This window comes from Vicugna pacos, chromosome 8 (genome assembly GCF_048564905.1).
Source record: "Vicugna pacos chromosome 8, VicPac4, whole genome shotgun sequence".
In the NCBI taxonomy this organism is placed as follows: Eukaryota; Metazoa; Chordata; class Mammalia; order Artiodactyla; family Camelidae; genus Vicugna; species Vicugna pacos.
This window is the reverse complement of record NC_132994.1, coordinates 61273678-61301524: the sequence shown is the minus strand read 5'-3', so window position 1 is coordinate 61301524 and position 27847 is coordinate 61273678. Positions and strand designations below refer to the sequence as shown.

Here is a 27847-nt window from a genome sequence, read left to right as displayed (position 1 = left end):
GGGATGCAGCATGAGAGGCATATGTAGGTGTCAGATTCCAGAGTCAGGTTAAAGAGTTAAGACTTTATGTGAAAGCAATGAGCAGTCACATTAGCATTTTAGGCACTGGAGTCACATGATCAAATTTGTGTTTTAGAAAGATCATTTTAGCTCCAGTGTGGAAGGGAGACGGACTGGGAGGTCCCATAGGAGGCTATTAGTGTAATTCACTTACAGCTGAAGAATTTGAGAAATAAATCATGTATAGTAAAATAATTTAGGATAGAATCCTTAAGGGTTGAGGATCTGAAGGAAAGCAATGATAATGGAGAGCAGGGGACAGGTCTCTGCAGCTGTTCAGGAGATTGACTTACGTGATTGGGTTAATGACTGTAGGGAGAGGAAGAGGAAAGAACCAAGAAAAGTTTCCTGGTTTAGGTGACTGGGCAGCTTATGGCACTGTTGATGGAGATCTAGAATAATCAGTAGAGAATCAGGTTTGTGGGTAGGGAGCAAAGATCAGAAGATGGTGAAGATGATTTCAGGTGATACGCATGGGACAATGCGTGGAGAGTTCCAATAGAGCATGGAGGTCTGAGCTGGAGGCAATAGATTTGGAATTCACCAGCCTGTAGATGGCAGTTATAGGTGGCAACATATATTCGTGAGATAACTTGAGTCTATAAATTAAAGAGAGACCAGAGTTTGGAACTCTTAGAAATACTTGCATCTACAGAGCTTGTAGAGGACACGGAGTTTATGAAGGGAACAGAAGCATAGTAAGAATAAACTAGGAGTATGCACAGGAATAGAAGTGGTCAATAGGATATGTGCTACCACCTAGGGATGTAATTTGGGACAGAGATAGAAAGTGCACATTAACTGGCCCAAATTACATCCCTAGGTGCTCATTCTTAGGAGGATGTACTGACTTGAATGACTTTCTTTTGGACATCTTGAAATATATTATATGTGCCCTGACTCCAGGCTGAATGAAAGAAGCAAAACTTCCCAGGGATTTTGTAAGTCCCAGTATTACAATATTTTTAGCTGTGAATCTCTCTTCTGTCCCTGCAGTCCTAACTACTTCCATCTCATCAGGAAGAGGAGGTGTTTATTGTTTGTCTTTCTGGAACCGTATCTAATTTCTGATACCTCTGACTGCAACACTGCTAACTGCATCAGAGTTTTCTTTTATGTTCCTTGGTGTTCCAAACATTTCAAGTTTTGTGTGTACCTTCACCAATTTTCAGCATCCACATGTAAAAAAATCACAAACATTATTTTTTTAATATTACTTTTATCTTTGTTTATTTGTTGGTGGGAAGGTAATTAGGTTTATTAATTTACTTATATATTTTTTAGAGGAGGCACTGGGGATTGAACCCAGGACCTTGTCCATGCTAAGCATGCACTCTACCAGTTGAGCTATATCCTTTCCACCTCAAACTTCATTTTTAAAATATAACACAAAAGGGAATTTTAGGTTCCTATCAAGAGGCCAATGAGCACTGTAAATAAGGAGAAAAGAGGAATGTTTTAGAACCAAAGAAGGTCATTATGCAAATATAATTGTTTGATTTCCTACAGATTCTTCACTGAGAAACCAAGAAAGAGGGCTAAAGAGATGTAAAATTTTTCTGTAATTAGTAGGATATTTTTTTAAAAATGTGAGCCTCTATGCACCATTAACATTAGGCCTCTAGTATTAGCATCAAAACTAGAGAGAAAATGCTTGTCTTTTTGTTTGCTCTCACAAAAGGACCTTATTTCATTTACTTCTCAGTGCATCTGAGCATTATGAATTGTACTGAACTATTGTGATGTATAATAATATAATAATAGTATTTAGATTAAATACCATTATTAGAGTAATCCTTGCTACTCAAAGTGTGTTCTAAGACTCAGCAGCATTGATATCACAGGAGAGCTTGTGCAAATGCAGAAACTCAGGCTCTAACCTAGATGTACTGAATCACTGTCTGCATCTTAACATGATCTGCAGGTGATTCAGCTACATATTGATATTTAGTAAACATTGGTCTAGATGAATCATAACCATACAAATATCCCAAATGATTTATTTTTGGTCAAGAAAATTACAATGAAAATAGCTATTGTGGCTCAAAGTACTTAATAGAATGCTTTTCACAACAGAACTTTTTTATATTTCAATAAATCAAATGATTAGTTGGCAACAAGGAAGAATTAACATAAGAAAAAAATTGTGACATTTTTTCATTTTCCAGCTACCTTGCTTTCTAAATTCATTTTTGTTCTAGAGCTGAAATAAAGACCCACACGTACAAAGAATAAATTTTAAAATTATCTTCTTAGTGAATTATTAAATAAATCAATCAGTTTCATTGTGTGCCACCTTGTCTATAATGCATATTTCCTGGATATGAGTTAAATCTAATTGATGGGCAACATATCCTGTGTACAAAGGTCTTAGATCAATAAAAAACTTACCTTATCAACATTTGTACTATAGAAATAAAGATTTGAGTGGAAAACTGAAAGGAAGTTTGAATAGTTTGATAGTCTCAAGATTTAGGTATATGGATGCCACTAGCATGGTGTCCAGTAAGTAAAATGTTGGTTAATCTGAAACTTGTAAAAATACACAGTAAAGAAACTTAGACAGATAAGCTTCATTGATCTGGTTAAGAAACTGTAGATTATAATATCACATTAGTAAGCTTAGGGTCATTTTGGAATCTTCCCTTCCCCTCAATCCTTTCATCCAACTAATGTACGAGTTCTGTTGGTTCCACCACTAAAGTACATCTTGAGTTAATCCACTTCTTTATCTGCACCACTAACTATATTCAGCCATCACTATTGAAAAGCTCCTTTGTCTTCTTCATAGTACCCAGAGTCACCTTTTAAAAACTGTAAAATTAGTCCATGTCACTCCTGTATTTAAAAATCCTTCACTCTTATTTCATTGCTTTTACATTATTATACAAATTCCTTAGCACATCAATACACCTCCACATGGTCTGGTCAATCAATCTCAAGCCACACTTCTTCCTTATTCCCCTCACTCCATGTCTCTAGGTTTCTCTCAGTTCCTAAAGTACACCCTTCTCACCATAAAAACATTGTATGTCTTGCTCGTTTTTCTACATTATGTTTGTTTTAATGTCACCTTTTTGGGAAGGACCTTCCTGATTATCTTATCTGAATTCTAGCTCTTCGGTGGTTCTCTATTTTAATTCCCTGTTTAAGTCCTCCATAGCACATTACAAGTTAATTTTATAAATTTTATACATTTTGTATATTTATTTGCTTATTGCCTATCTTCCTCAAAGAATAAAGACTCAAATAAAGACATATTTTGACTGTCTTGCTCACTATTGATTGTTGAGTACTTGGCAAAAAGCAGACATCATTACATTTTTATTGAATAGACAGAATGACTTTAAAATAAATACAAAAAATTCACATGTTTAATTTTTTTATTACTTCCTTGATCTTCTGTGATTCCTAATTTATTATGCAAGTGATTAATTTTGAACAAATCCTTTCAAGTTCATTATGTGAAAAAATATAAAACATGACATTTTACTCTTTGAAGGAACTCAGCATTGGAAACAAAATTAACATGCCAGGAGGATACTTTAACGGAACATTTTGTTGAAATTTGTATCAAGGTAACTAGTTGAGGCTGCTAGCCTAGTTATTTGTCCCAGTCTGTGGTACCTTGTGATTAACTTTAAGGAAGTGAAGTGTGCTAGTTGCCCTATTTACCACAATAATCTGTCAGTATGGCTTATAAACCAAATTTCAGGACAACAAATGTGCAAAAATAAGAAGGCCAAATTGCCTGGGACAAAGAGTCTGAAGAAATTATGAATCTGAGAGACTGCTTCTATACAATTCAGGTGATTCTCCATTGAGGCCCATACTCTCAAAGCCAAGCAAAGGGGCCCAAGACTCTATTTCTCAAAACCAGATACCTCAGGTCTTCAGAACTGAGTTATTAGATCAAGAAAAAAGACAAGTAGTCCATCCAGGGGCCTGAAGATCTCTTGCGCCATGTCGGAGGTGCACAGGTGGATAGACTGCAGTATATGAGTAAAGGAAAGAGGGTGGGGAGTTTTGTGTATCAGAGAACAGTCTGGCACCCCAATCAAGTGTTAGTTGTATTTACAGGAATTCTGAACATCAGGATGAAATGTGAAAGATATCTATTAAAATGCTTAATTGTAAGTGCATCTGATATATGGATATTTGGAGAGTCTGGATAATTGTATATATTTTGGTAATTGTATATATTTTAAGTCTGAATTTTAGACCTTGTATCCGCTTCCTGGGGTTGCCATAACAAAGTGCCACAAACTGGGTGGCTTAAAGAGCAGACGTTTATTTTCTCACAGCTCTGAAGTCTCAAGTGTGAGGTCGATGTGTCTGTGGGACTGATTTGTTCTTAGAGCTGTGAGGGAAGGATCTGTTCTGGACCTCTTTTCTTGCCTTGGAGATCAACATCTTACTCCTTTTATCTGCACATCATTCTTCTCTCTGTACGTTTCTGTTCAAATTTCCAGTTCTTATAAGGACACCATTCGTATTTGATTACAGCCCACCCCAATGGCTTCATTTTAACTTGATTACCTTTGTAGAGACCCTACCTCCAAATAAAGTCGCACTCTTAGGTGCTGTGGGTTAGGACTTCAACATGGGAATTTTGGGGAAACACAATTCAACCCATAACAGACCTTCATAATTAAGTTATGACATTTTATAGTATAGAAAATGAGAGAACATGTGTCAAAAATATTTGCTTCATTTGGCGATAAACTACATAGCACATCCAAAAAAACCTAAGAAACTGACAGCACTTATAGAAAGTCACATGTGTTCTATATACACTAGTCTTTGACCCACAAGCAAACTATAATAAAACTATTTTTTATTAAAGCAGATAATTAGCATTGCTCTCTAAGTTGGAGTTTGTCTTTGAGCAGTTATTCAGCCTTAACTGGAGTCTGTTACAAGCACCCTTTTGGCATAGAAGTTTGGCATTAATAACTTAACACCTGACACCGGAGAACAGATTTTCAGCAGAAGGAACTATATGTGCTAATGAAGCTTGGAGCTTCCTGGAGGTTGATTTTAATGTTTCTCTTGCTTTCTCACTAATGAGATCTAAATTGCAGGACTGATAGACTTTTTTCTTCACCCATTATTTAAAAGCTAGATCACATTTTAATTTCACATTGAATTGCCCATAAAATATTAAATAAGGTAAATGCAGCACAATTACCCATCGTAGGAAATGTGCTAATTGTTCTTTTTTTTTTCCTGCTAAATTCTTAGCTGGATTTTACGAAGAACCTCCCCCAAATCCATTTTCTCTGTCTTTGAATGGTGCTGAGTTTGAATGGGGAGAAGAGGGCGCTATGGTTCAAGGGCTGTGGTCTCTTGGTGTGATGACAACTAATCGCCTATGTCCATACGTTGATCCCACCATTCCTGTGGTTTCCCTAATTTTTCCCCTCTGTGGACAAAAAGTGATGCAAATTTTCACCTTCAGGAAAAGGTCACTCTGCCATTTCTCATGGTCTTTACTGATGGAACCTGCAATGTGGAGTCCATGTTAACTGTCTCGTTTCCTGAGATCTCTTGTCTTTTCCACACCAATACCCTGTGGTGTTTTCTGCAAAGAGCTTGGGTGCTCACTCTGCCTGATGTACTCATTATTGCCAGCGAGGCCTCCTTTGACTGACAGCTGGGGTGGAGCAAGTGGTTCCGATTCACATGCCTCGGTAGCTGTTGTATCACAGGCCCCGGCCTGACAGGTGAAGCGGACGGTGCAGTGTTGTGATGTGATTACCTGGAACTGCACATCCAGATTCATTCAAATGAATGAAACTGATTTTGATTTGCAGTCCAGGAAAGTAAGCTTTCAGAACGTCAGCCATCCAGCTCTTCCCCCTGGTCTTTAGCTGAGTTGTGATATTGTTAGGATAGATTTTATTTAAGTTCAATCTTGTTAAATCATAGTGGCAACAGTCAAAACCCAAGTTCATAATTTTTTCTATGGTAGTACATTCTTAATGGATATAACTATATTAAATGTGTGTCATGACTCAGAAGTAGAGTTTGTTTTGACATTTTAGAAGATAATACGCATTAAACACATGGACATATGTTCTCATAAACACTCTCTCATAACAGTTCCCCAGGCCTCACTCTCTGTCTCGGAATCATCTGCAGTCTTGAAACTATTTTTGGAGACAGTAGAGGCTTAATTTTATATGTCTATGTGTAGAGCTGAGCAAGTTCATGCTCTCATCTCTATATGTCTCCCTGCTACTAAAAGGTGTTGAGACCCATATACTAAACTTCTCCTATATGTTTATTGGGTTCTGCTAGGCTAGTGGTTCTGGAATCTTGATGCATAGTAATATATGAAATCCGGTTAATTTCTAAAAAATAAAATAAAAATCAATTCACAGAATCTTAGACCTCACTTAATTTTTTCATTTTTTTGTTTATTGTGTGTATATATATATAATATATATATATTTTTTTATCTAAGTATAGTCAGTATAGTCAGTTTACAATGCTGTGTCAACTTCTGGTGTACAGCATAATGCTTCAGTCATACCTGAACATACATATATTTGTTTTCATATTCTTTTTCACCATAAGATGTTGCTATACAGTAGGCCCTTGTTGGTTATCTGTTTTATATATGTTAATCCCAAATCCCTAATTTACCCCTCCCCCACCCTTTCCCCTTTGGTAGCCATAAGTTTGTTTCCTATGTATGTGAGACTATTTTTTTTTGTAAAACAAGTTCATTTGTATCATTTTTCAAAAGATTCCACACGTAAATGATACATCATATGATATTTGTCTTCTCTGTCTGACTTAGTTCATTTAGTATGGTAATCTCTAGTAGATCTCACTTCAGAACCACTTTATGAGTATCTCTGGGGTAGGTCCTGGTGATAGAAGTTTTTATAAAAGCATCACATGTGGCTTGAATGCAAAGCCAGGTTTGGGAATTTCTGTTCTGGGTTGACTCTGTGAACGTCCATTTGGTACAGTAGTTTCTCGTTGACCTTTCCAAATAGTCTGTAGTGGAGCCAGAAATCTCTGATGTAATTCGTGATTGATAGTGAATTATTCATAAAGTAATTCTCTGGAAGTTTTACAATGCAATTTACAATGTAAGTGCAAGCTATACTCTTTATTCCAGTAATTGTATCTTTGAAGTTTGATATGTCTTGCATTAAAACTACCTTTACAGAAGATTTTTATGCCCTAAAAACATATTTCAACAAACTTCTTTCCATCTTTGAAAAGTCCTGATTTTTAAAATAGTTTAAAGTATCATCAACACCAAAAGAAGATTAAAACTAAGATGAGATGAGTAAAAATTGCTTTTTAATGGTGTCAAATCATTCTCTCTTGAATGGACAAGTAGAAGTTTAATTACTGTTTAGAAAGGACATCATGCATCTTACTACCTCTAGTATATCATGTAACTAGAAATGGATCACTTGCTATTGGAGGCAACAAACTGAAATAGGATGCATATAAAGGGCACTTTAGCTGTCCAATTATGCAAGATCTATTGATCTGTGTGTTTCCAACAAGCCTAGTATTTTGCCTACATGTCCCATAGAATGGTTCAGTAAAATTTACAACTTTAATTCTCTATCCTTCATTACAGTGCTTGTTTTCAGAATTTATCTTTAGTTATTCATCTCCTAGGTCCAGAACATCTCACTTAAACAAGTCAGGAATTATTTTATACTAATTTCGTAAATATGGACTCTGACTTCCAGCATTTCCAGGGGAGGAGCTAGTTATGTTGCTGAAAAGTTGGAAAATATCTGATATACATACTGGTGTTTATATGTGTGTGAAAATGTATGGGAAATGTTTAATGGCTTATTTCCGTTAGAAATTTGATGTGGAAAATATATATGTTAAGGCACTAACTTTGGGGCTGTTTGTCTTTGATTTGTTCTGAGTTTCCTGAGGTTCCTGATTCGTTTAAATACATTTGCTGACCAAGGCTGAACGAGATGATAAAATAACACCTTTTAAAGCAACACAATGTGATCTGTATATTGAGTCTTGTTTGGAATTCTGATTTCTTATTTTGTAGGCTCCCATATCCTGATTTACCCTTTGTATATCTCTATGAACTATTCTTTGGCATTTATGCAAATCTTGCATGCTAGTCACTTTATTTTATTTTTTTACTTCAAAGTTCATTTTATTTTATTGAGATATAGTTGACATGCCCTATTATGTAAGTTTAGTGTACAATGTGTTGATTTGATATATTTCCATATTGCAATATGATTACAACACTGTCGCAGTAGCTAACACATCTATCATATCACATACTTATCATTTCTTTTTGTTAGCCAGTTTATTTTGGCATTTATTTACTAGCTAAATACTAAGTTCTAACCACTCAAAGAGTACAATATTCAAGAAAATTCTGGGTAACATTTGAAATTTAGCTTGCTTGCCATGAATATTCATTTTAATCTGTTACCAGACCACTTCAAGATTTTGCCAGTTAAAGTACACTGTCGTTCAAAAGGTCATATTTCTTAATTATGTAACTGAGGTGTCCAGTCCCCCAAAGTACAGGTATGGCTGCCCAACCCTGTAGTTATCTGCTGGGCATCCAGCAGGTTCCTGCAGAAGGGGTCTTTCAGATAATGGAAGGAGGGATGGAACATCGGGATAGGTGAAGTCTCCTACCCTCACTTAACAGCCAGAGGGAAGGGACAATGGCCCAGGTGAAGATTCCACTCCTGCAGAGACTGGACACTCAGCGAACAATGTCCTCATGAAGTGTAGTTCTCCGGCACTCTAAACGCCCCTGCCAATGGTCTTCCTCTCAGTCCACCGGCCCAATGGGGTATCTGAGAATTCTTTGGGGTCAGAAATAAGGTAAAGAGAACTTTGGATCCTGTGTCCATCTTCAGAGCATCATTAAGTCTTTCCTGGGTTTCTAACTTTTCTCTGTAAACTTTATCCTTTTATTATTTCCATAATAATCCTCAATAATCCACAAGGAAATTCCTAGTAACCCATTAGACTTAGAAACCAAGCAGCGATAAAAAATTGGTTTATCCTTTCCCTGAGAGTGGGTAGGATTCAAGCTTTAGAAAGATGATGCTTGATCTGGTAAGATATTTTTACTGAGGATGGATAATGCCCACATTTGAGGATTCATCCATTGGCTTCTTATGTTAACACCCACAATGACAACAGCAACAGCTCGAAGGAAAAGACAAGCTGAATTTCATGTTTAAAAAATTGGGTGAATAGTCTATATTCTGCAGCATTCAAATGGAGGACACAAAGGACAATGGAAAAGTATTTGAATGGTCATTTCAATATAAAATAAATTACTTTTATTATTAACATAAATTATTTTAATAAGTAAAATATAAAAACTGGACATAAACTCCACTTGCATTTATTGTACATCTGTTAGTGTCAGTTTTATTTAAATACCTTATTTAATTGTATTTACTTCTCACAAAATTCCTGTGAGGTAGTAATTTTTAGGACCATTTTAAAAAAAATTGAAGTACAGCCAGTTACAATGTGTCAGTCTCTGGTGTACAGCACAATGTCCCAGTCATGCATGTATGTACATATATTCGTTTTCATATTTTTTTCCATTAAAGGCAGGACCATTTTAAAGATGAACACACCAAAGGCTCAGGGATGATAAATACTTTGGCCTAAGGTCAGAAACTTATTATCAAGTTCTTTTAAAAATACTGTGCTGAAGTTGTATTTGAGCTCAGCCTTTCTAGCTTGTGTTCAGTGCCCTTTCCCCATGACACCACACTACACGTGTCGCCCTGCTGTTCAGCTGCACAGCATTAGGCTTTTGCTTCACTCCCTCGGTTTCTCTGTGTATGCATATATACATACCTGTTCTACAGTGTAACCTGGAAGCATATTGTTATCAGACGGTTGCAGCTGATGAGCCACAAACTCCGTGTCAGTTATGTTGGTCTTACTCCAGCTCCATGTTCCTTTTCGTTCTACAAAAAGTAAAGAGTTCTCTTCCACATTTATTTCCCTAAATGAAAGCTTCTTAACTTAGACACTATTGACATTTTGGAGTAGAGAATTCTTTGCTGCGGGGGGATGTTCTGTGTGTCTCTGATCTCAGTCTACCAGATGCCAGTAGCAGCACCCAGCTTGATAGTCACTTGACAATCAAAAATGTCTCTGTAATCATTGTCCAATATCCTCTGGGAAGCAAAGCTGTTCCCAATTGAGAATGACTGCTCTAAACTCAAAATGAAAGTCACTAAATAAAAGTATAGTCCCTCTGCTCCGTTTCTTTCCTCCATATTAGAGACTTTAGAGCAATTGGTTTATTTAGGCTTTGTATTGGTCAGAATAAGTTAAGTTATGCTGTGGTGACAAACAATGCCAAAACTCGCTTTACACAACAAGCCGTTAGCTCTCCAGGCAGCTGTCCTCCCTGAGGTAGCCTGACATTCCAGGCAGCTTCAGCTTCCAGCAGCCCAGCATCCTCACGTGCCTTCATGATCATTGCAGCCAGGAAAGAAAGAATGGACAATCATGCATAGGGTTTGAAGTATGTACCTCTGGAAGTGACATGTGTCACTTCAGCTCACATTTTATTGACACAGCCATATCTAACTTGGAGGTAGAGAGGGAGTTTAGTCCTCCATGCTTGAGAACCCTGGGGAGCATCAGTGATGTCTGCCACAGTCATCTCATAACTGTTGTCTGAATGCCCTCTAATGGACCTAGTAAGGTTCTAGGTGATATGATTCAACTGTAAAGTTTGAAACAGAGTATTTGCCCATTAGTTCTGGAGAGAATGTACACATGTGAAATAATCAGTGAACAAGACAATATAACCATATGCAACAGATTATAATAACATGCATTTAATTTATATATTAATTTAGAAAATATTTACATTTTAAAGATATTTACATTTTTTTTTATCTTAAATCTTCCAACTAAAGAGCATGGTTATGCCTTTTAGGTTCTGGGACCCAGTTCCAATGTGTGTGTGGGAAGGCGTTTCCTCAGATATCCAAGTGATTCTCTGTGGACCAGTTTGGTGTCCTGTAGTTCAACTCAGTTCTGACCCCATCTACCTGCAGATGTATCAGATTCCACACATTAAGGGTTCAGTCCCACAAGACCCACCTCCCTAACCTGCCTTCAAACACCAGTCATGAGCCCAGGTTGTTCCCTGTTACTGACTGGCTACAGATTGGGTGTTTCCCAGACTCCCTCCTTAGATTTGAGTTTGAGTATTTTGCTACAGCAGCTCACAGAACTCAAGGAAACATTTACTTATGTTGACTGAAAAAAAAAGCACAATGTGAGAACTATGGGTTAAGTTTTATTAGATGCTTACTGAGGACTACAGCCCGGGAGACAGCCCGTCAGGACCTGCTGAGGTGGTGGGGGAGGCTATTAATATATATATGATGTTGGTGAAGCAGGTATGTGCACCCAAGTGCATTTCTTGGTAGAAGGGTGCTGCTAGTTGCAAGGAGCAGATCTCTCCATTAATGATTTTAGTGCTTTTCTAGGAAAGAGCAGATGTAAGAAACTGAGTTCATAAAATTTTCTCCTGAAAATATCTAACTATCTAAAATAGCCTGTTCTCACAGTTTTTCCCAAAGCACAGAATGCCTGGTCCTGATCTCCACCCTGAACTCCTTTCAGTGTATGTAGAGAAGGCCAGTAACTGCAGTGCTAGTGACTTCATTCTTGTAGAACCAGATGGTGAATTACAACTTTCTTTAATTTGCACTGAGTGGATCACCAGTTCAATATAAAAGGATATAACTCAGGAACAGTCAGATATAAGAGATGCCAGGGGAAGGCATGGGGGAAAGGGCAGAGCTTCCATGCCCTCTCCAGGCACCACCAAGTGTTCACCAGCCTGGAGGCTTTCCAAACCCTGTCCTTTTGGGTTTTTATGGAGGCTTCATTACATAGGCACGATTGATGAAATCATTGTCTGAAGGTGACTGATTCAACCTCCAGCCCCTCTCCCCTTCCAGGAGGTCAGGGGGTGGGAATGAAAATTCCAAGCCTCTAATCACAAGGTTGGTACCCCTGGCAACCAGCCCCCATCCTTAGGTGCATTCCAATAGTCACCTCATGAACAAAAGACTCCTCTGTGGCTCTCATCACTTATGAAATTTCAATGGTTTTAGGAGCTCTGTGCCAGAAATGGGGATGAAGAACAGATATATGTTTCTTACTGTAAATCACATATCACAGTATTTATTTGTTGTTATTTTCTTAACATCCTGAAATTTTATAGTTCTTTCTGGTTTAAGAAATTCTGAGATGTTTTGTAATTTTGAATGAGATTTTCCTTCCTCCCCACACTCTGTTTCTCCCTGGCTCTTGGCAGTGTAGAGAAAAGCTGATTGGTTTTTATGTATTTTCCCTTATCCAGATATCTTAATACTTTTCATGGCTTTTACAGTTGAATCTCTTTTGTACAGATAGTTGTATTTCTCCTTCTTACCTTGTAGCATTAGATGAAACATACAGAATAATGTTAGGTACTAATGGAAATAACCTTTACTTTGATTTTATTTGAAAGAAGATTGTTGTTTGTTAGTTTCTGGTAATCTCATACTATTTGCAATTTTTATACAGAGCTTTAAACAGGGATGATTGCTGGGTTCTAGCACATGTTTCCCAGAATTTATGACATAATCACAGGCGTTTTGCCTTTAATTTACTGGTATTTGAACCATGTTGATGGGTTTCCTAATGCTGAACCACATATACATTCATGGAGTAAGTGTAACTTGGTGGACTTCCTTGAATATATTGCTGGATTTGGTTTGCTAATGTCTATCTCCTGGCATTCTAGTTAATTGAAATATTTGTTTTCCCCAAAACACTGCCACCAGTATTTTTGCCTTTCAGTAGTAATGTTGGTTCTCATATTCTTAATACGGCTTTTCCTGCACCAGATTTAAAGGTTAACTTTGCCTTTAAATACTCCGTGTTTCATGCAGTGCCTCAGGCTTTAACTCATGACACCAGCAATAGAGATAGTTGACTCCATGTGTTCTTATTAGAATTCTACCAAATATCTGGCTGGGGAGCTGCCCTCGTCAAGTGGAACACGTAACCATCAAACTGAAGCATGAACTGGGGGTTACAGCCGTCATGAATTTCCAGACGGAATGGGATATTGTACAGAATTCCTCAGGCTGTAACCGCTACCCAGAACCCATGACTCCGGACACTATGATTAAGCTGTACAAGGAAGAAGGCTTGGTCTACATCTGGATGCCGACACCAGATATGAGCACTGAAGGTAAGTATCAGGAGGACCTCTCTGGCTCCTGGTCGAATGTGTTTCAGAGAAGCCCTTGCTCTTTCTGCCAGTCTGCCAGTCTGCCTGTCTACCTACCTACCTTTCTACCTATCACTGAATGACCAAAAAATGAATGATAGATATGGAATAAATACGAGTTTTGTGGTTTAATATATTTTACATATATTTATCTTTTGACTCGTTGGCTAAGATTCTGTTTAACATGGGTTCTTTGTTTGTTTATTCATTAAACGTATTTACTGTGTATCCACTATGTGTGTGTGTGGCAGTAGGCTGGTGGCTGGGACTACAACAGTGAAGGAAAGCGGGCACACCTCCTGTCCTCATGGAGCTTACAGTCCTGTGGGGAAGACAAGCATGCATTAAATGACTACAGATAGAAATTTAAAACTGTGACGAGTTTCTTTGTTAGAAAGATACATAGATATTGCTACGAGAACGTGCTCAGGCAAGTCAGACCCCGGAAGAAGGGCCAGGGAAGGTTTTCTTGGGTGCGTCTGAGCTGAGATCTGAAGTGCAGGCTGGGCGAGGCTGAGGAGGGAGAGACTCCCAGGCAGAGGGAGCAGCTTGGGAAGAATCCTCGTTGCAGGAGAGCAGAGTGCTGCAGGGACTGAAAAAAAGGCCAGTGTGGCTGCAGGTCTGGGAAGGAGGGAAGAGAGTCTTGCAGGATTTTGTACACAGTAAAAACTTCAGACTCTAGATGCTAAAGTGGGGAGAAGCAGTTGAAAGGGTAGGAGCCTGACAGATGCCAAGATAACCATTTTTTCTTCCTCAGAAACCGCCCTTTGATTGCAGTGTAGACAATATAGGGGTGAGCCCCAGTGGATCTGGGGACGCTGGGGAGGAGTCAAGGTGAGAGATAAGGAGGGAGAATGCAGCTCGGGGTAGAGTGGCTACAGGGTGGCTGCACAAAACCTGTCATTGTGGAGAGAGGATCAGGGTGTGACATGGGTGCTGCCGGGGAATCAGGGACAAGTAAGGCATGATTTTGATCTAATGGTAAGAGGCACTAAGATAGGTTCAAAACTAATTAGAGTACAAAGAAGAGTGTGAGGAGAGGAACGAGTCGTGCGCGGGGAGGGTGGGTTATGGTGTGGGAGGAGCAGTTTCTGTGGGGGAGCACAGTGTGGCTACGGGAATGTCCCGGTATTTGAGGTGGGCGTGACAGGTCAAGGTGGAGGGAGGAGGGGCATGCCGGGTGGAAGAAAACGTAGACCAAGGCACAGAGGCCTGGTGCTTCAGAGGAATGGCCTGTATTTCAGGCTGGTTGTAGAATTGGGTTCTTGTAGAAAAGGGCCGGAGATAATTCGATTAAGCCGAGAACAAGTTACACTAATAATATCAACCAGGTGTCAGCAGGGGGCAGCAGAGAGCTGTGGAACGGCACGGGCTGCGGGAGTTTGTGAACTGCTCTTCTGGGGAGGAGAAAGAAGGCCGTGATTCTTAGCGAGGAGGAAATGCCTGTATCATCAGCCCTCTTCCCCCCACAGTACATTATGTATCAAACACTCTTCTCAGCAATTCAATGCATTAACTCGCTTAGTTCTCACGACAAGAGCCCAGGCAGATGAGGTAGTTCTCTCCAATTCGCAGAGGAGGAGAAGGAGGCACAGAAAAGTTAAGTCACCTGGCCGAGGTCCGAGAGCGGAGATGCAGGCTGGGTTTCCGCGCAGGCAGTCCGGCTCAGAACCTGGCTCCAGGCACCAGGGGAGGAAGCTGTTCTCTACATGCTCTCTGCACGGACTCTTCAAGGAGCTTCTGCAGACCACCAACCACACTTTCAGTCCTTCCTGTTCATCATTAGCTGGAGTTAGACAAAGTCCTGAGCTGCTCAGGAGGTAGCTTGTCCCCCCAGACAGAGTCAACAGTCCAAGATGTGAGTGGGGCAGGAGACTGAGAGTCACGGGCTGAGAGTCACAGGCTGCCTCGGTCACTGGACCTTGGGACCTGGGCTCTCTGTGACTCTCAGGTGGTTCTCCTGGCAGGGCTGGACCCCTTCGTGGGTCTGTGTCTGAACTGAACTCTCACCGGGAATGAGGTATAGGTTTTGGCCTGAACAGGAGGTAGTTTGGTTACTCCCCTTGGTGATTAATGCCCATCCAAAGGAGCTTGATTTAGCAACAAGAGCTCTTTTTCCAAGGAAGAAAAAACTAAAAACCTTATTTGCACAGACGAACACTGATTGAATCGAGGTCATATTTGTCCTGTCCAGTTTCTCTCGCTTAATAACAGATAAGATTGTTAGGACAGTGTGCCTGTAGCTTTCAGGGAGTGTTTTGATGTTTACTTCTTCGACTCTGATTTTATAGCATCATTATCCCACTGGAGAATTAACGTGAGATGAGGCTCAAAGAAGCTGAGATAACTATGGCATGTTCCACCCCGTGCACTGATTGCCCCCAAACCCTGCTGACTAATAGGTAATTTGCTTGACGGTTTGGGAATATGCAGAAGCCTGAGGGAAGATTCTATCCCCAAAGACCCACTGTAATTGTATCAAACCCTTTTGAGGGGATCACAGAGCCACCAGGTCCCATTCACACAATGGAGCACCTCGCACACGGAAGCAGTCTGGAAACATGGAATGGCAGCAAAATGAAAGCTCCTACTTGAAAAAGGCCAAACCCCAAGACTAAATAAAGGGTGTCTTTGTTTCAGCATAACCTGCGGAAGTAGTCAAAGGGTTAACAACCATTCCTGAGTCGCCCAGGAATTTCTGACCAGCAGATCAATCTATGTGGCTCACAATATTAGCACAATGAACACACCGATTAATCCAGCTGAATGTTTTTGGAACTCTAGGGAAAAATCCATCTGGAAGTGTTTTGAGCTGCAGCATAACGCTGTCAGATAAAGTCAGAGAAGGAAGACACTTTGTTAGGGCTGGCTGTCACCACTGGTTGTCACAGACCTGTTGCAATCAATTGGGCCATTGATTCTTACTCTTGTACTTTGTGTCATATGCAGAGGGGTTGGGGTTAGTTAGGTTTCTTTTCCTTTTTCTTCTTCTTTTTTTTTTTTTTAATTTTGGTTTGTGTCTTTTACCTGAGAAACAAAAAGCTCCCAAACCTAGCACTCACCTGAAAACATTAAATCCGCTCACTGAAAGTCAGTTTTCAGACTGGGTTTTGACCTGTGTCAGCGCAGTGCGGTTGGTAACAGATGGTCTACCCTTGCCTCCCAAATGGGTTAATGTGCTGCCCGGAGTCCTTGGCCACCCCTCTGTTGTCACAGGCTGAGTCCTTTCTCTGACTCAGTGCACTGAATTCAGCATTGCCACGGGGCAGAGACACGGCCTTGGAGCCACAACACCTGGGCTGGAGCCGCCTCGTCCTTGAGCAGCTGTGTGATATGGGCAGGCTGGTCCCTGTACTTGGAAAATAGGGAATAGTAATCTGTGCCTTACAGGATTATAACACCAGAAAAAGATAACTGATAGGAAAGTGCTTGCAAAATCCCCAAGATGTGTCCATATGTTTAGTCACAAGTCTTTCAGTTTCTACCAAAGGATGTTACAGATAACATGGACCTTATCTACATCAAGGAAAAGAAGACAAGCTCATATGCAATAGTAATATATTCAGCCATAAATCTGCTTCTGGATTTAGAAAGGAAAGGGGTGTGTGTGTGTGTGTGTGTGTGTGTGTGTGTGTGTTTGTGTGTGTTGGAAAGGCTGAAAGTTGTGCCAGGAATGATTTCTTTCAGGGTCAGCCTTAGGTCAGCCTCAGACATCCTTAGGGCTCCCCACTCCCACTTATTCAGGACCCAGTGCCTCAGGCTGCCCCACCCTGCCCCTGTCCCCTTCTCACCACCTTTGCTTGCTTGCTCATTACATGTCGTCAGGTAGCTTTTCATCCTTCCAGAGCTGGATTCACCTGGAGGAAATGTGGACCAAACGTTGGATTAGAGTCGTCTCATGGTGTCTCATATCAAATCGGTGTTAGTGGTTTTGTTTTACTTTGTTTTAATTCATGTACTTAACGAATGTTTATTGAGCATCTATAGAAAGTCAAGGCCTGTTTTAAATTCCAAAGTAAGAATCACAGATGGTGGAGTGTTTTGTCGGACCTGCACAGGGTTTAAAATTTTCAACTTAGTTGCCAACATTTAAAATTTGGAATATTTAAAAAAAAAATCAGCAGTTCTTTCTTGCCTTGAGGTATTCTTGTTCTTAAAAAGGGAAGCTTTCTAGAATCAAATTAAACTCTATATGGAGCCTAAATGTATGAAACATAAAAATTAGGGGCTCTGGTTGACACTGGCTTGATTGGGTGAGCCCTGCACCTGGGGACCCCGCTGTGATGCCTTGGCGGCTTGAACGTTAGCTCAGGCTCCCTAGAATGGGTCGGCAAGTGGAAGGGTGTGAGCCTGTTGGGCACAGATGGTCCCTCTGGGGTGGGGACAGAGGTGCTGAGCCCCAGGGAGGGTGTCACACAGGGGTGGGAGCTGCAGCAGGACCAGCCAAGTGAGAACTCAGATTGACAGCATGATGACCTGCAGGTACCGCTGACCTGGTAGGTTAGAGAAGGACAGTGGCACAGAAGTTGAGACCAGAGGCTTTAGAACCTGGATGGCTGGGTTTGAGTGGCCACTGGGGAATAACCCTGGGTAAATCTCCATGCCTCCATTTCCTCAGATATAATGAGGATAAGAATAGTACCAACCTCATAGTTGTTGAAACCTCATAGTGCCTGTGAAGGAGCTTTTGCAAGCCCAGTGCTTAGAGCAGCGCCTGGCAGGTAGAAAGGGCTCAGTAATGTTAGCTGTCATCAGTCACAGCAGGGTGATCTGCAGTCCCTGGAGGTCAAAATAAAGGAGGGCTCTGGCTGAGGCCAGGCTGAGACTCCTAGCATCCTAGATCAGCTGCTTCTCTGGTGCCCCTTTTTATTTATTGATTCATTTTTACATTATGTAAATAATTGTCTGACAGTTCTTAAGTGGAATGGCTGAGTGGTTCTAGTAGAAGACCGCCGGTGGGGGAAACTCATGTTTAAACTGGGAGCCTTCGGCGTTTCCACGTGGAAGTTGACATTTACCTTCCAGGATTATGTGTCTGAGTCTATTGAACCTTAAACTAACACGCCCCTTTTCAGCTTCTAAGCCATATACATGCCTCTTGAAGAATCTTTTGCAGATAAAAAGGAAAGGGGGACATACTAGGTCATTTGGGCCACTAGGTGCAGACCCTTCTTTGGGGAACCTCTGGCCAGAGAGGATGTCAGGGGAAGGGACCCTGATGGCTCCCTGCAGACCTGGCTTGGGTGGGCTGGCCATGCCAATGCTGAGCACCAGGGGCTGGGACTCTGATTCCAGCAGCTCCCCCAGCAGATGGCCACCATGGGATATTCAGATATTGGAAACGTGATAAAAACCCACATTAAAGATATTTCTGTTTACTTCCTGGCAATGCACTTGGTAGCTGGAGAGGCAGATGTAACAGGAACTGGAAAGGTGATCCCAGTTGTGGCAGGAGCAGAAAGAACCCAAGCTTCCTGGATCCATCACTGGGCGCTCCCTTCCCAGCCAGTGTTACTTAAAGTCAACCTCCAACACCCCCTGTGTGGAACAAGTGCTCACACTCGAACAGGACTCACCCTTATCAGCAGTGTCGCTCAAACAGACTGGGAGGTGTTGCCTCCTCTGATCCCCCAGCTCAGAGAGTGGGTGACATACACAGTACTCTCTCCCTGGGAAATACAGGGAGACACCGCTCCAGAACATGCGATGTCCACACCTCGTTACATCTCCAGTGATGCTTTACTGCCCCTTGGAGATGCCATGAGTAACTGACTGTATGGCAGGCCCACCTAGCACTAACCTCAGAGCACCCTGCAACCAAGCACAGAAGTACAGATCAGTCTGGACTCTGAGAAATCAAGCAAGGCATAGGAGCTGATGTGTCTCCAATTCAGATGCCCCCAAGGAACAGGCAGGGAAGAGGAAAGTGTGGCAGCAGACCCTGGGGAGAGATGGAGCTTTAGGAACTGCAAAGTGTGCTCTGCCTAAAGCATTCCTGTTAAAAACATTTCTAAATTGCGTATGGGGCCTTTAGATCCCTTAGTCAGAGGGATTAACAGAGCACCAGCAGAAACATTAGAACATTATCTGGCTTCCACACAGATTTCCTGCTTTGATCGCGGAGTGGGGTGAGCCTGAAGCTAAGGTGGACACCCCCCCTCACATAGTGGTCCCTGGGAGGGCCTTCCGGCTACAGAGGGGTTTTGGCAATGTCTCTCCTTCTAAGGTGTTGATGCCTGATTGCAGAGTGTTGTGTTGGTCTCTTCAGGGTATTTGCATTTAAAAAAAGACATCTTAAGAGAAAAGTCTAAACTTGAGTGGCTCTCTTGGGGGAATTCTAGCCCTCGGGGAACATCTGGCTTGAAATTGTTTGAGGGAGGGGCTTTTCCTGCCTCTGAAGTAATCCTCTGGGTGGGCAATGTGAAGGCTGGACTGGGCACTTCTCTGTGGCCCTTGGAGGGTCCCCCCGGGGCTGTGGTGTCTCTGTGTGGTTGAGGACAGAGAGCGGCTGGAGAATGTGAAGTCAGAGCACGCAGTTTTCATCCAGAACTGTGGTCCCCTCTTTCATCGCTTCTTGAAGTAATTTACACTGACCATCCCCAAAATCCACTGAATTAATTTTGCTCTGAGATCTGTGAGTAGAAGAAACTCCAGGCACCCAGGCGTTTGCTGATTTTAGGGGGCTCTCTGTCCCTGGGATGACAGAGAGGGCTGAGTCCAACGGGCCTCAGCAGAGCATTGCATATCCTGTCTTAGTGTGACAAGCAGAAGACAGTTGGATCATCTAATCATCAAAATAGTAGCACACAGCAGCAAGAACTGTAGTCATAATTGCCCAGTTAAAGAAGAAGTTGAATCAGTTTTAATACACACTGTATCACGAGGGAGTGAATGAATGATTGGCTACGCGACACATTTCAGTGAATACCTTAGCCGGTCCATGGACAAATGAATATGTTGAACACATAGGACTGACTCCTTTAACCAACATGGACGAATTCTATTTTGCCTTTACCTGAAAGATCCTTCTGGATTAAAGGAGCTTATCTTTGAAATCCTTTAAACCTCTGTGCGATCTGTACAAACCGTTCTGATAGATGTAAAAATCCATTCTGATCATAGGCGGTGGTGAACTTACCTTTGACCGGAAATTTGCACGGATGCAGAAGTGAGAGGAGCAGCAAAACCAAGGGACAGTTCAGAGCTGACCTACTGCCTCTGGACGTTCGTTCCACTTCATTCCTAGCAGGTGTTGACCCTGTCTCACCTTTTCCTTTAAAGGAGTGACGCACGCTCGGACCTCCCTGCGTCTCCCGCCCTGACACTGCGATGTCAGCTGCGCTGGAGGAGTAGCTGTGAGTCAGCGGCGGAGTGGGGGTTCCATTTCTCACTTGTCTGTGCTGTGCTCTCTCAATCCCAGGCCGTGTCCAGATGCTGCCGCAGGCGGTCTGTCTCCTCCACGCGCTGCTCGAGAACGGACACACCGTGTACGTGCACTGCAACGCCGGCGTGGGCCGCTCCACGGCCGCCGTGTGCGGCTGGCTGCAGTACGTGCTGGGCTGGAGGCCCAGGAAGGTGCAGTACTTCCTCGTGGCCAAGCGGCCGGCTGTGTACATTGATGAAGAAGCCTTGGTCCGGGCAGAGGAAGATTTTTATCAGAAATTTGGGAAGGTTCGTCCTTCCATACGCGGTGTGTAGGTGATGGGCCTGGACCCCCTCCCTCCAGGTTTCCTTAGGATGCCTGGGGTGATGACAGTAAATGACCCAGAGACCGAGATTCTTCCTCCTGACCCACCTTCTCTAGTCTGGGCTGGCTTTCTGTTACGCTTTGATTGAGCTGTATCTTCTCTGAAATATTTCACAAAGAAAGCTGTGACTGACACACAGAAAAATCCGCAAGCAGGTGGGCTATGCAGTTTTTCTAGCATTAGACAGAAGGGAAGGGGTGTAGTTCCACTGCGAGCAGGCGGCCGGGCCCTTGCTGCGCGGTTGCTGCTTTTCTGTAAATTCAGGGCCGCCCTTGCGTGTTCATTGAGACGCGGTGCGGGGATGAGGTGTTACGTAGATGTCATCACTGTGTGTGCGTGTGCACCAGCCCGCGCGTGGGCACACGCACGCGCGCACACACACACACACAGCCTTTCTGCTGTACTGAACTGAAATCATAAAATAAGAATCAGTTAGTTGGCCAAAGAAGGGAATCAGGTGGGTAAGAGCCCAATACGGCCAAAGGCGATGACTTTCTAGACTTTTTCTTTTGCATCGTGCTTTAGCTGTTCCAAGTGTGTTCCAAGTCTTCACCTTCCTTCTCTTCCCACAACCATGTAGATTTATTATCTGTTTGTTTAGGCTCAGTGAGCACAGAGAGCTTGCCCAAGGCCTCAGGGCTGGTCAGGGATGAGCTGGAGTTTATAACCGAGGTTTATTTGACTCAGTGCATTTTCAATACAGCTAGTGGCTTTGCCAGCATACTGAAGTGAGTTCAGTTTCTCTCAGAATAAGGTCGATTTTTCTGCAGTAGTTTCTGCGGTGAGAAATGGAACAGTGTTCCGATCAGTTGCCATAGAATTCAGGAAAGTAGTTATCCTAAATTAAACCAGAGTAGGCCGTCTCAAGGCCAGGGCGGCCTGAGCCATACATAGCTCACAAGAGGAGCTGTATTCCCCAAAGGGCCCAAAGGGCCAAAATCCACAGATAATTGTTCCATGACTTAAGAGTTACTTTAAAGAAAAGAAGGAGCAGAAAAATAAAATACAGTCGTTGTGCTTCCAGACTATGCGATTTGCTACCCTAAGTTCCATAGGAAACGCAAAGTTTAGTAAGACTCTGCCTCCCAAAAGCTCAGAGCCTAGAAACAGCACTGTGTTCTGTCAGGTGCACTGCAGTACTGACCTCGTAACGACGGGCTAGAATGGGGAAGGGGAGTAACTTTTACTGGGTGCCTCTTACGTGCTGGGAGCTTTACGATCTTATTTAATTTAATCTTCACGGTACCCTGTGAAGGTAGGTTTTATTATCTCCACTATATAGAAGAGGAAACGAAGGAAGTCTCAGAGAGGTTAAATCAGCTGTCCAGTATTACACGGTGAGGAAATAGATGAAATGAGATACAGAGCTAGGTCTGTCTGACACGAAGCCCATACTTTTTCTATTAAACTACAGCGCTTGTTTATTTTTCTGCCCCTTCTTATCTTCCATAAATATTCACTGATAGCTGTGAGAGACTCTGATTCAGGAATTGTGGGGGTAAGAAGGGTGCAAGGTGAGTCCAGGGGAGTTCAGAGGAGGGGGAGGCATCGTGTAACTGTGGGACTCAGGGGAGATGGATGTTTAATTTGGACTGAGAGGGTTGGATGGGGCACATGTATCCTACAATTTTACAAAGCTAAATTTACAAGCCAGGATTAAATAATGTGAAGTCCAGCTCTCTTGCTAAAAATAACTAGAAATAACTGTTGTATCCAAGTAACCCATTAACAGTCATAATGTGTCATGTAAAATTTAATCATAAAAATGGAATATTTCTAACTAATTATATAACTCTGTGTGTGTGTGTGTGTGTGTGACAGAGAGAGAGAGAAAATTTCTTTAATGTCTAAGAATACATAATTTCCATTATAGAAAGCCTTTTTTGGGTGGATTTTTTCCTTTTTTTGCTTTGATAGGCAAAATCAGTTTAGGGCTATTAAAGAATGTTTTGGAACAACCTCTTGTCCTCAGTGAATGGGATGTCCAATTTATTTCAAAATCCCCTGGAATTTTTGCTAAGTAAAAGCATTAAAAATGACCTCTGTGTACAGACTTTTTTTTTAATGTTATTTATTTAGTTTGAAACCCAGAAGAACAAACCGTATTTCCTTATTTGTAAAAGAGGCAGTCATCTGAGCTAAATTGTTTTCCCTTATCACTCTTACTTTCTCATTAGCTGATGGAAATTGGCAGTTACAGGACAAAGGGAAGTCAAAACTGAGGGGACCACAAAGAAGCTCAAGGGTGTGTCAGAGAAAATCGAAGCAGATATTGTGTCATTAGCTGCTTGTCACTGGTGTTAACGAAACTTTTGTCACAGATTTCTCAAAGAAAATCATAAGATCTCACTCATGGAAAAGAAACGTCCAAACAAGGTTACTTTCTTTTAGACTTGAAACATTGTTCTTCAAAATTTTTGTGTGCCAGTGTGAGGAAAAATCTAAAAAAAGAAATACACTCTTTTGATCACTATTAAGGTTTGAGTGAAAACTGCTTGGCTTGGCCTAAGAAATAATGATGAAAAAATGTAGTTAGGACTTTGAAAACTACAAGGAAGTAATGAATGGAAAGATTTGAGAACAAGCTAGCCAGGAACTGAGAACTTGCCACACATGAAAGAAACACTGAATAGCTAAACATAAAGTCCGTTTGATCAAAAGTCAAAATTGAAAGTATCTTTGGAGATAATCTAGTTTAATTCCTTCATTTTACAGAAGAGTAAACTAGACTCGGAGCCCTCAAATGACTCTTCCTGCAGCAAAGAGTATTAATTGAGGACCGGCAGAAAGAAATGAGCTGGGAAGACAGGTCAGGAGATTTACTGCGGTGTTGAGTCATAGGAGAGTTCCTGGGAGCGAGAGCAGACAGTGTTGTTAGCGGGAAAGAATAGGTGGGAGGATTAATGGAAACTGAAGTAAGTGGAAGAAAAATGGCTAAAATGAGAAAAAGCGAAGCCCAGCGAAATTTCCAAAAGAAGAAAAAGCAGGTGTTTCCTTTCTACTGGGGGTACTGAGAAGGATGGTGTGAATGTAGAAAAAGAGGAGTGGAGTCAAGGTAGTGTTCTCAGGAGAGGGTGCTGCACTAAGTATCCATTTGCTTCTCTCTGGGACTAGATTATGGTAGGAAAGAGGACCAGCTGGATGTAATGTGAGGACCAAACAGGAGCGTGGGATGCGCCGTGGCTTCTTACCTGCTGGGAAAAAGAGAAAGTCTGATAGGAGACGGGATTAAGAATCAAGAGGGAAGGACTGATGAAGCTACCTCTTGTGACCACAATAATACCGGCGGTAGTAATAATGGAAGAGGAAGAACAGCCGTAACAACTCTGTTCTTTCCTTCCACAAACCATTAGTCCAAAAGTCTTTCCCAATTCGGTTAATGGAAACGTGCTTCCAATTTCTCAGGTTCACACCTCAGAGTCATTCTTAACACCATCCTTTCTTTCAGACACCACAATCAATCCATCAAGAAGACCTGTCACCTCTCCTGTCAAAATATCTGCAGCCTGACTGTGTTTTACCTCCTCCACTGAACAGCTCTAGGTAGAGCCACATTCTCTCTAGACTGGATGTCAGAAACAGCCTCCTACCTGGTCTCCCTGTGTCCTGCCTTCCTTTCCCCATCCCCTACCTCTGCCCCTACCACTATCAAATCCATTCTCAAACAGTGGCCAGGGTGATCCTATGAAAATGTACGTCAAATCATGTCACTCCCATGCTCAAAATCTACAGTGACTCAGCAAGTCGCTCAGAATAAAAGCCAAAGCCATCCGGGGACCTACACAACCTGGTCCCATTATGTCTCTGATCTCCCCTCCTCCTGCTTGCACCTCACTCTGCTCTAGCCATGCTAGCCTCCGTGCTCTTTGTTCCATGCTGGCTTCGACATCAGGGCACTTGCACTTGCTCATCTCTCTGCCTGGAATGGCCTTTCTCCAGGTGTGCACTTGGCTCACTCCCGTCCCTCCTCCAGTGGTGCCTCTCTGCACCATGCTATTAAAATTGCCACCCCCAATCCCAAACCTCCTCTCTCTCCTCATTCTCTGCTTCACTTCTCTTCATGGAACTTACCACTGGCCAGTATGTTGCATAATTTGCTTATCTGTTTTATTGTCTGCATCCTCTCACTGCAGATGTAAGCATCATAAAGGCCAACATTTACATCTGCTTTGTCTGGTCATGTACTTACAGTGCCTGTAGTAGAATCTGGCAGGTGGTTCAACGAGCGAAGGCCAAGAATAGCTAGTGACTTCGGAGAGCGTACGTGGTCCATGTACTTTTCCTCTAAGCGCTTCACCCGAATCAGAGCTTTTAATCTTCCCAGCAAATCCTATGAGGTAAATATTGTCATTATCCTACTCTACAGATAAGTAAGCTAGAGGCACAGAGAGCTGTGAACTTATTCCAAGGCAAGTAGGACAGATTCTCTCCTGGTCTGGTGGCGTAAGTGCCCAATGAACCACCGTGTATGAGTTCTGGGCACCACATGCATTGGTTTGTTGGGGCCTCTGAAAAATGCACTACAAACTAAGTAGCTTCAACAACAGAAATCCATTGTTTTACGGTTCCAGAGGCCAAAAGTCCAAGACAATGTATCTGAGGGTTGGTTCCTTCTGAGACTCCGAGGGAGAATCTGTTCCACACCTCCCAGCCAGTTTCTGTGACTTGCTGGCAATCTCCGGTTTTCCTTGGTTTGCAGACTCATCACCCCAACCCCTGCCTATGGTTTTCTGTGTGTGTGTGTGTGTGTGTGTGTGTGGCTGTGTCCAAAGTTACCATTTTTATAAGGATACCAGTTACACTGGATTAGTGGTCCACCCTACTCCAGTATGACCTCATCTTACCTAATTACATCTGCAAACACCTTATTTCTGAATAAGGTCATATTCTCAGGTACTGGAGGTCAGGACTTCAATTTATGAATTTTTGGTGGGGATGCAATTCAAACTATAACATTACAGAAAGCAACTTCCTGAAGACAATGGCGAATGAAAAACAAGGCAGATTGGAGAAGAGTGGAAGTTTAGAGGAAGGGTTCAGAATGGACTAAGTTTCCCATTTTTATAGGTGTAGCCTGATGCCAGGCCACACTCACAACGATGCTGAGACAGTTAAAACACTTGACAGAAAACCCTCTCCTCTTTGGTTCAGGAACCCAGAATTGAGTAAAAATCAAGTATTTCCGTGGTAATAGAGATTAGTTCAGGAAAAAATATGTGACTTAACAAGGGCCCCGGAGATACATGAAGAATTCTGGGGGCTTCTGGGTAGTTTCCTCACTCTTAAGAAAGAACTACAGGAAAAGATGCTCTTTCTTCCTTTGGTGGCTGTTTTGTGTGGATATGTGAGTCAGGCTAGTGGAACCATCTTCCTACCAGCCAGAGAATAAAGCCAACACCAAAGGAAAGAGAAAAGAGAAGTGCTGAAGCTGGAACTGCTAGATAAGTTAACCCTGCCGTCTGCCCAACTTCCTGACTCAGTTGTGTAGGATTACATACTTGTTTGTGTTTAACCTGTCAGAGTTGGTTTCTGATTGCTTGCAGCTGAGGGCATTGTATTTGGTTCATAACCAACACATAAGTTCTACTTTTATGATAGCATTTTAATTTTTATTATAACTTGTGGCATGAAAATGTATTCTGATTTCTGATATCATTTGGATAGCTTATATTTTATATTTTGCTTCTGCTGGGTTTCAGAGGATAGTTCTTATAAGAAAGATGGAAGTTCTTAAATGATGATCTGCAAATGAAAATTTTGTGACAGAGAGAAGTGTTCTGTAGTAGATTTATTAGACTTAGAATACTTTTATATTTGTGATTTCCGGTTATTGTCTTTGAGTACTGAGTGCTTCTTACCTAGCTAACTGAGAACCAACCTAAGATGAAAGACATTAAAACCTTGCCATTTTTCTTGGCAATAAACAAATACGCTCCATAGGGTTACACCTTCAGGTACTCTCCAAGCCTTATGTGAGCCAGGTAATCTTCATACCTAACCAGGTAGCTGGTGAAAATGAAATGGACTGGGCAGATTTGAAGTTTATGACTTCTTTTCCCTTTAGTTAGAAATTATACTGAGTATACAGTTTTTTTTTTCAAAGAAAAGAAACAAAAGGATAGCATGTAAAGGAAGAGGCAGTAAAAATAATGGGCTTTCACAAATGGAAGCACTAACCCCTGAATATATGAGTTGGGTTTTCACATTTTAAAAGTAGAATTCTGAAGTAGAAATTTAAATGGGAGAAACTTTAAAATATGGTCCATATGACAATGTTCAGTGTTTCTAGTTGTATGCCTATACTATAAACTTGGGCTAAATTTTTATCTAATAAAACTTATATTTAAAGCTCCAACACAAAGCACATTCAAAACTTCCTTTGGTTGAATAGCTGTTTTTTTCTCATGTAAGATCATTCAGAACTTGGTAAAAATGTATTTGTGTATCTCGTATCCGTAATCTTCTACTGAGCAGCTCTTTCATCATCTTCTAAAGAGATCCCTTTAGTCTTTCTTGTTTGTGTATCTTTGATTTCTTAGCATTAGCTTAGTGTCAACATAAAATACGGGATTAGGATAGATTGTAGTAGACATGGAATAAGCAGTTAAGCTCAGGACTCCTGTAGCTAGAGGACATTATAGAGTATCTAAGAATCTGTCTGATGGGGGAAGCTTCAGCCTCACATACAATTTGTCCAAAGGACAGAAACCCAAGAACTTAGTCCAGA

The 27847-nt window shown here is 41.7% G+C and overlaps 1 protein-coding gene across 4 annotated transcripts in view; it reads left to right on the top strand.

Annotated features, from left to right (window-relative positions):
- Nucleotides 1-23137, top strand: part of EPM2A (EPM2A glucan phosphatase, laforin) — a 96922-nt gene extending 73785 nt beyond the window's left edge. For 2 of the 4 annotated variants that reach the window (XM_072965982.1, XM_072965980.1), the window contains exons 3-4: nucleotides 13092-13333; nucleotides 20793-23137. In XM_072965982.1, coding sequence (XP_072822083.1) covers nucleotides 13092-13333; nucleotides 20793-21070 — 520 coding nt within the window. In that variant the 3' untranslated portion in view covers nucleotides 21071-23137. The remainder of the gene's footprint in view (nucleotides 1-13091; nucleotides 13334-20792) is intronic. The other 2 variants (XM_072965979.1, XM_072965981.1) reach the window with 2 other exon arrangements.
- The last annotated feature ends 4710 nt before the right edge of the window (nucleotides 23138-27847 follow it).